We start from the raw sequence: 12538 nt of genomic DNA on the forward strand, positions 1-12538 counted from the left end.
GCCATCATCTCCACACTTATACCTTGGGGCCACTATAAAGTAAAATAAGGGTTACCTGAACACAAGCACTACAATACTGCAATAGTTGATAGGATAACCAAGATGATTAAGTGTCTAATGGTGGATAGCATACACAGCATGGATAGGCTGGACAAGGGGATGACTCTTGTGCAGGGTGGGACAATGAGTGTGAGATTTCATTACGCTACTCAGAATGGCATGCAACTTAACACTTGAATCCACAGACAAGAGGTGACACCATAATGTCTTTGAAAATGCTAGGTCCTCAAATATTGAGTGACATGCTCATTCTCAACTCCAGGCCTTATTCTGCTCCTTCATGTTGAAACTAGATTTTCTCTCACTTTGCCTCTATTCAAGCTAACCCATCCTTCAAGGTAAAACCTAACAAATATTGCAGTCCAGATCAATCTCATTTCTCTAGCAATACAGCACATATTTTGATACCTGTAGTCATATACTGTTTCAAATGTTACTTAATAATCACACTTATGTCCTAACTCTCCAAGACAGTACTATTAAACAATACCTTCAACCTCACCTCCTGTAAAATTCCACCTCCTTGATTTTATGCTACGTCTTATACTATCCAATTTTTGCCATTTAAGATCCTATCATCCTTCAAAGCCAAATTCAAATAGAATTCCCTTTCAATGAAGTCTTTCCTTGGTATCTTTCTTAGGCTTACCCTAAATTTCAATGGAACTTTGTACCGATATTCCATAGTAATTATCAATTTCAACTCAAATTTAGTTGTATTTATGTCTGCATCTTCCATAATTTAAGAACTCAGAGCCAGGCTCCTAATCTTTCCTCCATCTCTTCACAGCAACTCACAGGCATTCAAAGCATGATTGCTGAATTTGAATAAACGCTTAATAAACCACACAGAATTTTACATCTCAACCACTTTCAGAAAAACTAAAGCATACCAAAAAAAGAAAAAATCCTATAATACTATAGTGAGTTGACTTGTGTCCCCCAGAAAAAGATATATCCAAGTCCTAACTCCCAGTATCTGTCATTGCAACCTTATTTGGAAATGGTCTTTGCACATGTAATTAAAGATCTCCAGATAAGATCACCCTGCATTTAGAGTGGGCCCCAAATCCAATGACTGTTGCCCTGTAAGAAAAGGAGAGGAAGATTGGAAATAGGGGAATGCCTCATAAAGATGGAGGAAGAAATTGGACTGGTATGTCCAAGAATTACTAGCTGCAACCAGAAGCAATAACAGGCATGGAAGGGATTCTCCCTCAGAGTATCCAGAAGGAATCAACCTTGACACAAACTCAATTTTAGACTTCTAGCCTCTAGAACTCTGATAAACTGCTGCTGTTTTATGCTGCCGAGTTTTTGGTAACTTGTAGCAGCTCTAGGAAATTAATATAAAGGCCTCAATAGCAGAGCCCCAGAAAAAAATTTTTAGAAATAATAGCAATAATGAAGTTAAGAAATAAACAGATTTCTTTAACAAAAGCCATATTTTGCCTATACTTATGATGAATGGGATTTTGATTATAAAGCAGTGGCTCATTTTATATTAAGTTCAGCACAACCTCTTAAAATGTCTTATGTTAAAAGTATATTCTTAAAATGTTAAACCAAAGCTATTATCATATTGACTATTCTCTCTCTTGTTCTATGTGTGTGTACACACACATACACATTTTTCTGAGAGTTTCATTCTGTCATCCAGGCTGGAGTGCAGTGGCATGGCCTCTGCACACTGCAGCCTTGACCTCCCAGGGATCCTCCCACTACATCTTCCCAAGTAGCTGGGACTACAGGCTTGTGCCACCATCCCCAAATGATTTTTGCATTTTTTTGTAGAGATGGGTTTTCCATATTGCCTGAGGCTGGTCTCAAACTCCTGGGCTCAAGTGATCCACCCACCTTGGCCTCCCAAAGTGCTGGAACTACAGGCATGAGCCACTGTGTCCGGCCTAGACAATAATTTTTAAAATTCATGCAATTTCTAAAGAGAATGATCCTAATTAAGTTCTACGTTATGATGATTATTTTCAGTACAATCTATGTCTTTGAGATGGAGTCTTGCTCCATTGCCCAGGCTGGAGTGCACTGGCGCGATCTCAGCTCAATGCAAGCTCCGCCTTCCAGGTTCATGCCATTCTCCTGCCTCAGCCTTCCAAGTAGCTGGGACTACAGGCACCCGCCACCATGCCCGGCTAATTTTTTTGTATTTTTAGTAGAGACAGGGTTTCATCGTGTTAGCCAGGATGGTCTTGATCTCCTAACCTCGTGATCCGCCTGTCTTGGCCTCCCAAAGTGCTGGGATTACAGGCGTGAGCCACCGCACCTGGCTCAATCTATGTCTTAATGTTCTTAATGGTGAAGTTACACATTTTGGACATAAGACTAGATACAGCCTTATATTTTGCTTATTCTTTATAAAGAATTGTAGGCCAGGCGTGATGGTTTACACCTGTAATCTCAGCACTTTGGGAGGCTGAGATGGGCAGATCACGAGGTCAGGAGATCGAGACCATCCTGGCTAACATGGTGAAACCCCGTCTCTACTAAAACCACAAAAACAAATTAACAGGCGTGGTGGCACGCGCCTGTAGTCCCAGCTACTTGGGAGACTGAGGCAGGAGAGGCAGGAGAATCGCTTGAACCCAGGAGGCAGGGGTTGCAGTGAGCCAAGATCACACCACTGCACTCCAGCCTGGGTGACAAAGCAAGACTCCTTCTCAAAATAAAAAAATTAAAAATGTAATCCAGTGCTTCCCTTTACCTTTATGCTGTATTTCTAAGTTATCCAGCTTGGGCTTTTTTAAGTCAGAGTATGCTAAAGGAATTACGAAAATAACTTCAATGAGTTTTAATAAAAAATGTAGACTTCAAATTCCAAATATAAATGATTGGTGTTTTGTTATTTTTGTTTATCTATGAAAACTAGCACCTTCAAGTAGCAGATAAAATTTGATTATATCAAACAACATATAAGTTCTTCAGAAAGTGTGCCAAAATAAATGTAAATTACATTTAAAACCACTTGAAGCTGGGCACAGTGGCTCAGGCCTGTAATCCCAGTACTTTGGGAGGCCAAGGAGGACGGATCACTTGAGGCCAGGAGTTCAAGACCAGCCTGGCCAACTTGGTGAAACTCTGTCTCTACTAAAAATACAAAAAATCAGCCAGGCGTGGTGGCGGGTGCCTGTAATCCCAGCTACTCAGGGGGCTGAGGCAGGAGAATCGCTTGAACCCAGGAGGCGGGGGTTGCAGTGAGCCAAGGTTGTGCCATTGTACTCCAGCCTGGGCAACAGAGCAAGACTCCATCTCAAAAAAAAAAAAAAAAAAAAATTAGCTGGGCATGGTGGCACATGCCTGTAATCCCAGTTACTCAGGAGTCTGAGGCACAAGAATTGCTCAAACCCAGGAGACAGAGGTTGTGGTGAGCCAAACTCGTGCCACTGCACTCTAGCTTGAGCAACAGAGCAAGACTGTCTCAAAAAAAAGAAAAAGAAAATTCAATCCAAGCTACTTTTACCACAGAGGGCTTGAATTAGATAATTAAATATACATATAACTACCTTTAAAAACATTTAAGGCTGAGAACATTGCTTTCAAGAAACTGCTAAGTAGGTCCCAGGTTAATATTTAATATTATTCAAAGAGTTGCCACATGAGCCGAAATCGCACCACTGCACTCACTCCAGCCTGGGTGACAGAGCAAGACCATCTCTAAATAAATAAATAAATAAATAAATAAATAAATAAATAAATAAATGCACTTGAGTCAAGTATTTTTTAAGTCCTTAGTTTTAAAGTATTTTCAAATTTTTGAAAATTATTTCAAAAATATCGAGAGTGACCCTACTAAAACAAATTAAATTCTACCTTCCATATAAAAGCAAACCAGTACAGGTAACTTAATTTTATACATTTAGTTATACTTATTTACCCAAGATCATGAAACAAATCAAATTTAATAAGTATTACTTGAATTTGGTAAAACAATTATCTTAGAAATTAATTATAATTCTTCAAAGCTTGACATCTCAGTTGTAGATTACCAATTTCAGCACTTAAAGGACTAAAAATTAAGCAAATTACTAATATCAATTATTGTATCCATTTAACCTATAAAGTAGTGGGAATTAATATTGAATTGCTACTCTAATAACATGTCCATCCTATTCCTCTGGGCCTCTTTTATGCCTATTAAATATATACATGTAATAAAACCATGTCATGGCAATTTGCCATTCTCTAAAATGGTACTATTCTTACATGACAAGTCTCTACTAGGCAAAACACAGTTTTTTCTTTCTCATAATGACACGCAGCATACATGAGCCAACACTAGCAGTAGTCTTACACTACCTGTCAGTTAACAGAAACCATGGTGCTGTTTGGCCAGGCCGTTTGTGTCTGGACGTCTGTTAAGGAAATGTGAAGACCAATTAGCTACAAAATAATCAACTTACTCTAGCCTACATTATAGTCACAACTTAATTATCCAGCAGCCACATTTCTAAATATCTCAACCACTTATATTTCATAAAGTAGAAAGCAAGAATAACAAACTGAAAAAAATGTATTTCCAGTGGTGAACAATATTTTTTTTTAAAGCCATTTACATTTTTTCAGAAGTAAATCACTCTCAAACCCTCATAGTCTAAAAAATCAGAACTGTGGTTTGTAAAAGAAGGTTTGAACTTTATTCATGTGATTATTTGTCCCAGAAAGCCTTGCCTAAGTTCTTTCCAGCCTATAACAAATTAATGAATAATGTTTAGATGCCATGTGGGAGAGTAGAAAGCTGCTCAATGCACTATGAATAAACAAACATGGATTATTAACATAGGTATTCCAACAGAAGATATGTGAAAAGCAGATAAATATAAAACACCACCTAACCTAAGTCATTAAGTTTAAGGCTAAGATTCCCCCACCCACATCCAGATTCCTGTGAGTAGCATAACATATTATAGCAATGAACAATAATGAATCTTCATAATCTTTCAGTGGAAAGGTAGGAAAGGTTAACATGTTATAAAAATGGTGTTTTTAAAAGCATGAAATACTTAATACATTCTAGAAAATGCTTCAATGAAAAGGTATTCTCAATGTTTCTGATCTTCAGATGGTTTAAAAGTTGCTTACAGAACAAACTATAGTTTATAAAGAATGGGTCTCTAATGACACAATTCTTCGTTGGAAAATTCATATCAAGTTAACACAAAATATCTAAGATATAAGGTTATGCAAAATTATAATAAAACTTTTAAAAATCAATAGACCTGTTACAGAATATGCTCTTGGATTCTGGCAGGAACTTGGTGACAAAGGGATATAGAAAACAAAACCATGCTTCCACAAGTCTTTGATGAACCCATAGTTTTTCCCTTCCAAAACTCTTTCCAACAAGCTTCATTTCCTTAAGCTTCCATGTCTCCTCAAGGAAAAACGCTAATATTCAAGGATAGCTCTCACAAAATCTCTTATCTGCTTATTGTCATCCCAAATTCTGTATACAAAAAAAAAAACAAACCCTTACCTTTTACAATATTAATGACAACATATTCAAGTATAACTTATTGATTAAAACACTAATTATAATCTGTCACTAAGGATACATTACTAATCCAGGATGCTGCTTATTTGACTTAAATTTATAACTTATTTGACTTAAACTTATAACTACATTTTAATTATGATGTATCAAATTACAAATGTAAATTAACTCATATAAATTCACAAAAGCAATGCAATCAATTTTTTTAAAATCATTCAAAAATCCTGTTTTCTAGCAAAAGTAAAAACATTTGAGAAAATTAATTTATTTTTCTTTAATTTTTTTCAGAGACAGGGTCTCATTAGCTGTCACCCAGGCTGGAATGCAACAGCATGATCAGCTTGCTGCAGCCTTGAACTGCTGGGCTCAAGCATCCTCCCGCCTTAGCTTCCCAAGTAGCTTGGACTACAGGCATGCACCACCATGTCTGGTTAATTTTTAAATTGTTTTGTAGAAACAGGGTCTCACTATGTTGTCCAGGCTGGTCTTGAACTCTTGGTTTCAAGTAATCCTCCCACTTTGGCCTCCTAAAGTGCTGGGATGACAAATAGGAGCCACTGTGCCCAGCCAACTAATTTCTTAAACTATTATTGGTGAGCTTACTTTTAACTTCTGCTTGATATGAAAAAATTACTTTTAACTAGCTGCTAGAGATTCATTCAGATATTGTCAACATTTTTTCTTTTTAGCATTTGACATTTAATGATGGGGTAAATAACCTTGGTTAGAATTAAAATAATAAAACATAAACTAATTTTATTTAATTCTTCAAGCCCAGGCCATACATAAAAGCACTGAGGATCAAACATAATATCCACAAGGGTGCCAGTGACAGCCAACAGGCATGTCCAAACCACCTCTCACAATACATTTTCAAGATCGAGCAATCAGTCTTCCCAAGTACAGTCATCCATTTGCCATGGTTTTGTAGCACTGGTATTATACATATTTTATACATAGTTCCATGAACTCACTGTCAAAGCTGCCTGTGTGACACCTAAGAAAATTCAGTGAGAGCAATACTAAGACATAAAGATTTTTGTTGGAAGGGTTGAACTTTGGAGGACCACAAAGCATTATCTAAGGTTTTTTGTCCTCTCCCCAAACAAATTTTTGCCCATTTATGGATGTGATCACCCACACTGGGAAAACATGTCACAGGGTTAGGAGAAAAAATGGATTAGACACCTTTTAGTAAATACAAAGAATAGAAAATAGACTGATTTTCAAGCAGGATATATTTTTATCCAAAAATATATTTTATCATCTGTGAAGGTTAAAATGGTTTGTTTGTTTCCTTGCCTAAATCCAGGGAAAGGTATTTTTGAATGACACATCACATTTTCTGAAGATGTGGGACAAATAAAAAGTTACTAAGAATACAGTTTATACACTTATCATCTCTCACAAAGAGAAAATGCCAGGGGAGCTGGCAAAGAGGGATTTTGTTGAGCAGAAATGAGAGGAGGGAAGAGAAAAAAAAGCATGATATTTCAATATAGCTACTACCCCAAGACATTTTTATGAAAGTTACAAATACTGTACCTGTTTCCCAACTACTTGTTTTACAGAGAACCTATTAGTTTGCTTTCACAGCTTCTTCCATTTCCAAATTTATATCAGACAGACATCTGGTTTTCTAACTGCTACCAATCAGAAAAGAATCCATAATCAGATAAACTTCATATCTTACATTTCACTGCCCAGTTTTTATTTTTCTGAACATGACTGATCAACTGCCACAGGAAAAAAACCAAAGGAGACTGTGATGTGTGCATTCGTTGAGGTACTCAAATATAACTAAGAAAAATTTCCCCACAAAAACAAGGCTTAAAAAAACAAAAAAAAAAAACTGTTTCCCAATGCTGCATGAGCATCTTCCTTTGTCATTACATCCTCATTCAAACAACTCTAGAACCACAATGTAAAACAGTCTGGTAGAACTGCCTAAGTCAGATCATATTCCAACCAAAATTTAATAGTACCTAGTAGAAACTCAATAAAGTAGCCCAAAACAGTTAGTTCTACAGTTAGTTCTAGATAATAGAGATATACTGAACATATACATTATAGAAATCAAGCACACATACTTGGACATATCTTGGAAAAAAAAAAAGAGGGAGGCACCCTCAACTCTAACACATCAGTGAACATTCAATTCTGTTAAATATTTAGTAAAAAATATACCTAGCAAGAGCTGGCTTCATCACCCCTATATTAGAATTTATAGAATATCTCTGATAGCTTATATTCTGGCTCTACTTTGGTGGTCTAAGGGTCTAGGAATACACATTAATCACTTAGTAGCAGAATATTTATAAAAAAGGATTGGTTTTGAATAAAAATGGAATTACAATGAGTAAGGTATACTGTTTCTACATCTCTTATTTGCCTAGAAGCAAAACTTATTTTAAAAGTACAGGAACTCTTTTTTGTTGTTGTTGTTTTTTGAGACAGAGTCTCGCTCTGTCGCCCAGGCAGGAGTGCAGTGGCGCCATCTCAGCTCACTGCAAGTTCCGCCTCCCGGGTTCACACCATTCTCCTGCCTCAGCCTCCCGAGTAGCTGGGACTACAGGTGCCCACCACCACACCAGGCTAATTTTTTTGCATTTTTAGTAGAGATGGGGTTTCACCGTGTTAGCCAGGATGGTCTCAATCTCCTGACCTCAGGATCCACCCACCTCGGCCTCCCAAAGTGCTGGGATTACAGGCGTGAGCCACCACACCTGGCCCAGGAAATTCTTTTATATCAACCTTAACTCCTTCTATGTAAGAAGAAAACATAGTTGGAAAATTAAGTCTGAATTTTTTAAGTTTGGGGACACAATAGAGATATATTGTCTTTCAAATATAAAGTGTACATGCTCGCTAAACGTACTTTAAGACCACTTAAGATGAACTTGTGATGGTTATTAATATTATATGAGGGATGAGGAAAATGAAAGCAAAGTTTTATAAAGATTAATTCAAGTGAACATACTAGTAGTGGAATTAGAAAATCCTTACCACCCTAGCTAAATAAAAGCAGTCAACTACTGCACTAGTGTGTATTTTCAAGCAAATACAGAAGCAAAACTCATTAGCTCTTTAAAAAATACACACATTTAATGTTGGTCTGTTTTAATTTCTAAGTAAAGCAATTGCAAAAATACAAACTGAACATCAGAGCCATGTGAACCACCATGAGAAAATAAAACAGACATTCACAATAATTACGTCTAACGACAGTTCAGCTGAATAAATCATCTTCCAAGTATGTTAAAGAAAAAGTTTCTAAAAATACTGCTGGTGTTCAGTTAGAATTAAAGGACTTTGGGGAAAATGAAATAATATGATACAGGTGGAGTGAATAAGGATACACGGGATTTACATTTTTCATTACCCCTAGATATAAACAAACATTCAAAAATCAACACAAACTCTGTGTGTTATTCAAAATATTGCAGCTGCAGGAAAGGCAACCTTAAATTAATAGCTAGGGGAAAATCAAGTTTTGGTGGAGGTAAACAGAAGTAACAGTTTTTAATTTGCACTTTTGTAAAGCTCATTTATACCTGGCCAACCAGGAACCAAATGCAGACAATGAAGTTCTCTGCTTCTTTTGGCTATAATGTGACAAGAAAGGATCATCTTTTGAAGATGTTTAAAGAAATAAAGCAACTTTCTTTATAAACAGTCAAATAATCAATTAATGGAATAAATAAGTACTAACCCACATTTTAACCACTCTGTAATCACTACACTTTACATATTTTTTATTTTGGCGGCAAATTCCCCCATTATTAGTCTAAAATCCACCAATCACTTTTAAAAGTAAAATGAATAGCCACCAAAATAAGAAAATCTTCTGTTCACTCTTTGGCTAAAAAGGAAAACAAAACAAAACAAAAAGAAACAGAAGACAACTCTAACACTGGTGATAAAAGAAACTTTTTTTTTACAAGTAAAATAAAGTTATCAATTTAAATCTTGGTACATTTTATAAAAACAAGAGGTAATGTTGTAATAAAACAGCAGTAGCCTCAGCTGGCAACAAACTGTTTGTTAACCCTGTGCAATAAAATACTTTGTTCATACTACACTTATTCAAACATGACTAACAGTTACTACAGACATTTCAGGAATCTTCACGGGACTCCTATAGACTTACTGTTAAAACTGAGAGACATTTACAATCATAATGTGCCATGAAAACTTGAAAACGTTACTTCTAGTAGGAGATAATGTTCATATTATTTGAATTTGTTTAGGTACTGAACAGCTGAGTTACAAGGACTAAAAGTGAAAAGCATTCTAAAAGCCCATGAACACTGTTGTTCACACCCTTCTTCAGAACACACTAAACTTGTCTGACACATTTCTCTTCATACATAGCAAGCAACAGCACCCAATAAAAGCCTGAGAAGAAATGCTGCTGTGTAAATACTGCAACTATTCCTGAAAAAAGAATTATGGGATATATACTCCAAAGCTGCCCATTCCCATAATTTGTATTGCATAGGTCACATAATCACACACATATATATACACGTGTGTATATATATGCACATGCAAGAATATATTAAGACGACAATGAAGTCTAGTCACAGAGCAATTTACAGGCTCAATATATTTTTTTACACTTTGCTTGAAAGAAAATTTCAATATTTTACAGTCTTTCAGTAGGCATTATATACACTGCACTTTATGAATCTAAAAGGTATTGAAATAAATTTTTCCAACATTTTGGTAACAAAACAGACAACGTTTCTCCAAATACTTGTGCTATCTACATGATGTTTGCTCTGATAACCACTAATCACAAAAAACTGACTCAATGAAATAATTAGAAAAATTGTCTAACACCATGCATGGGTTTCAATCATTTTTAATATCCTACCCTAGAAACATTCTACAAATCTTAAGATTTAAAAAATTAAGTCTCTGTTCTGATTTTTAAAAGATACCTTTTTATGACAATATCCATAACATTGACAGGTACATGTTAAGGCTAGTATCATCCCCTTTTTTGAATTTTTTTGACTTTTTTTTTTTTTAAGAAAGATAGTAAAAGCCAGACTCCTTTAGGGCTTTGAACTGTACCTACAGAAAATCAGAGTGCAGTGAACATAATGTTCAGTCCTACAGTCAGGATGCAGTTGCTCCTTCCCATTCCACAAGATACTGCACCTTTCCATCAAGTGTCACCCGACGGGCCAAAACTCGGTATTTTTCGCCACATGCTATTCTACCTGCAGCACCAAAATAACTGGTAATGGAGTTCTTTAGATGATTGAGTTGTAACTCCTGATCTGCTAAGTTATTCAGAATCTCTGTGTTGAGTTCATCAAACTGATAATCTTCTTTGCCTTCATCATCTTTTACAATTTCTGAGTTCTGAGTCTGGAGTGCTCTTCTTGGAAGACGACCTCTTCTTCTCCGCAAATGTGGTATTGCAGCAGGCCAAGATCTTCCTGTACGCGTTCTTTTTCTGGAGTCAGATAATCTATGTAACAGAGAAGGCCAGAATTGTCTGCTAAGCTTTTTAAGCATCCTATGCCCACACAATATGTTCTCTTTTTTGGATTATTCTACTATACCATATATCCTTGATGACATAAAAATAAGCCAAACTCAAACAATAAATGCGATATAAATGGACTATCACTTGTGCTCCTTACTTTAGATTTTGTCACCTTCTTGGGGCTGAACTTTGTAGAGCTTTTCTTCCTTTACTAGTAAGCTGAGGGTAATTTTTTTACTTAGGAGGCCAACAAGGAAAAATTCTTATCAAGAGGCCCTACTCATAAATCATGTATTGCCAATAATCTCATCATTTAAAAGAGCTCATTTATTTTTCATTGGAACAAATAATGAATGAGCACAAACTACATCTACGACACTGTTCCATGTCCTTGAAGAGTAGAACTAGAATAGAGGTTCTCTTATTACCAGTTCTAGGCCTAGTGAAGTAATACACCAGAATAAGCACAAACTAGCAGTCAGAGTATCCTGGGTCTATCTCTAACTCTATTATTTGGCCAAATTCAAATCTTATTCTCTATGTTCACTTACTGAGTGAAGGGGTTGGATTGGATAATTTGTAAGGTCCTTTTCAGCACAGAAATTCAATTATTTTATGATTTTATAATAAAAGGAGAATATAGCACAACAACTAAATTGAAAGACCCACAGTTATACTGTATAAATTAACAATCCAGCTCTGTTATACTTGCTAAACATGCAATGTTGGGCTTGTTACTTAAAATCCCCGAAGTCTCAGTTTCCTCATCTGTAAAATGAGAACAACAGGACTTATACAACTCAAAAAATTGTTCTCTTTTGTTTGTCTGAGACAAGGCCTCACTCTCTTGCCCAGGCTGCAGTGCAGTGGCACAATCATGGCTCACTACAGCCTTGACCTCCTGGGCTCAAGTAATCCTCCACCTCAGCTTCCTGATTATCTAGGACTACAGACAGCACTACCACACCCAGATAACTTTTTTCTTTTGTAGGGATGGTGTCTCATCTCAAACTCTTGCCTCAAGCAGTCCTCCTACCTTGGCCTCCCAAAGTGCTGAGATTATAGGCATAAGCCACCACACCCAGCCAAAAAATTGTTTTAAGAATTAAATATGATAATATACATAAAAAGCTTAGCAGAGTACCTAGTAAGAGGCCCAAAAAAGTCAATTATTCAGAATTCGTTAATAAATGGGTTACACTTTAAGCATTTAATGTAGAATTTTGCATAATTTACAATAGCAGTTTTTGAATTATGAACAAAATTTAAACAGAACAAAGTAAAAAACTTGAAAATAGTAGCTCTGACCCCAAACAGATTAACCTTTTCATACCTGACATGACATGCTTTAGAGAAAAGTTGTCCTGATTGGGCGCAGTGGCTCACGCCTGTAATCCCAGCACTTTGGGAGGCCGAGGCAGGTAGATCACTTGAGTTTAGGAGTTCAAGACCTGCCTGGCCAACACGGT

The 12538-nt window shown here is 36.3% G+C and overlaps 1 protein-coding gene across 5 annotated transcripts in view; it reads right to left on the bottom strand.

Moving 5' to 3' along the window:
• Positions 1-8650: 8650 nt before the first annotated feature.
• Positions 8651-12538, bottom strand: part of MTF2 (metal response element binding transcription factor 2) — a 59218-nt gene continuing 55330 nt past the window's right edge. For all 5 annotated transcript variants that reach the window (XM_001101470.5, XM_002801651.3, XM_077952975.1 and 2 more), the window contains one exon: positions 8651-11051. In XM_001101470.5, the coding sequence (XP_001101470.2) occupies positions 10694-11051 (358 nt within the window). In that variant the 3' untranslated portion in view covers positions 8651-10693. The remainder of the gene's footprint in view (positions 11052-12538) is intronic.

Source organism: Macaca mulatta, chromosome 1, assembly GCF_049350105.2.
Source record: "Macaca mulatta isolate MMU2019108-1 chromosome 1, T2T-MMU8v2.0, whole genome shotgun sequence".
NCBI lineage: Eukaryota > Metazoa > Chordata > Mammalia > Primates > Cercopithecidae > Macaca > Macaca mulatta.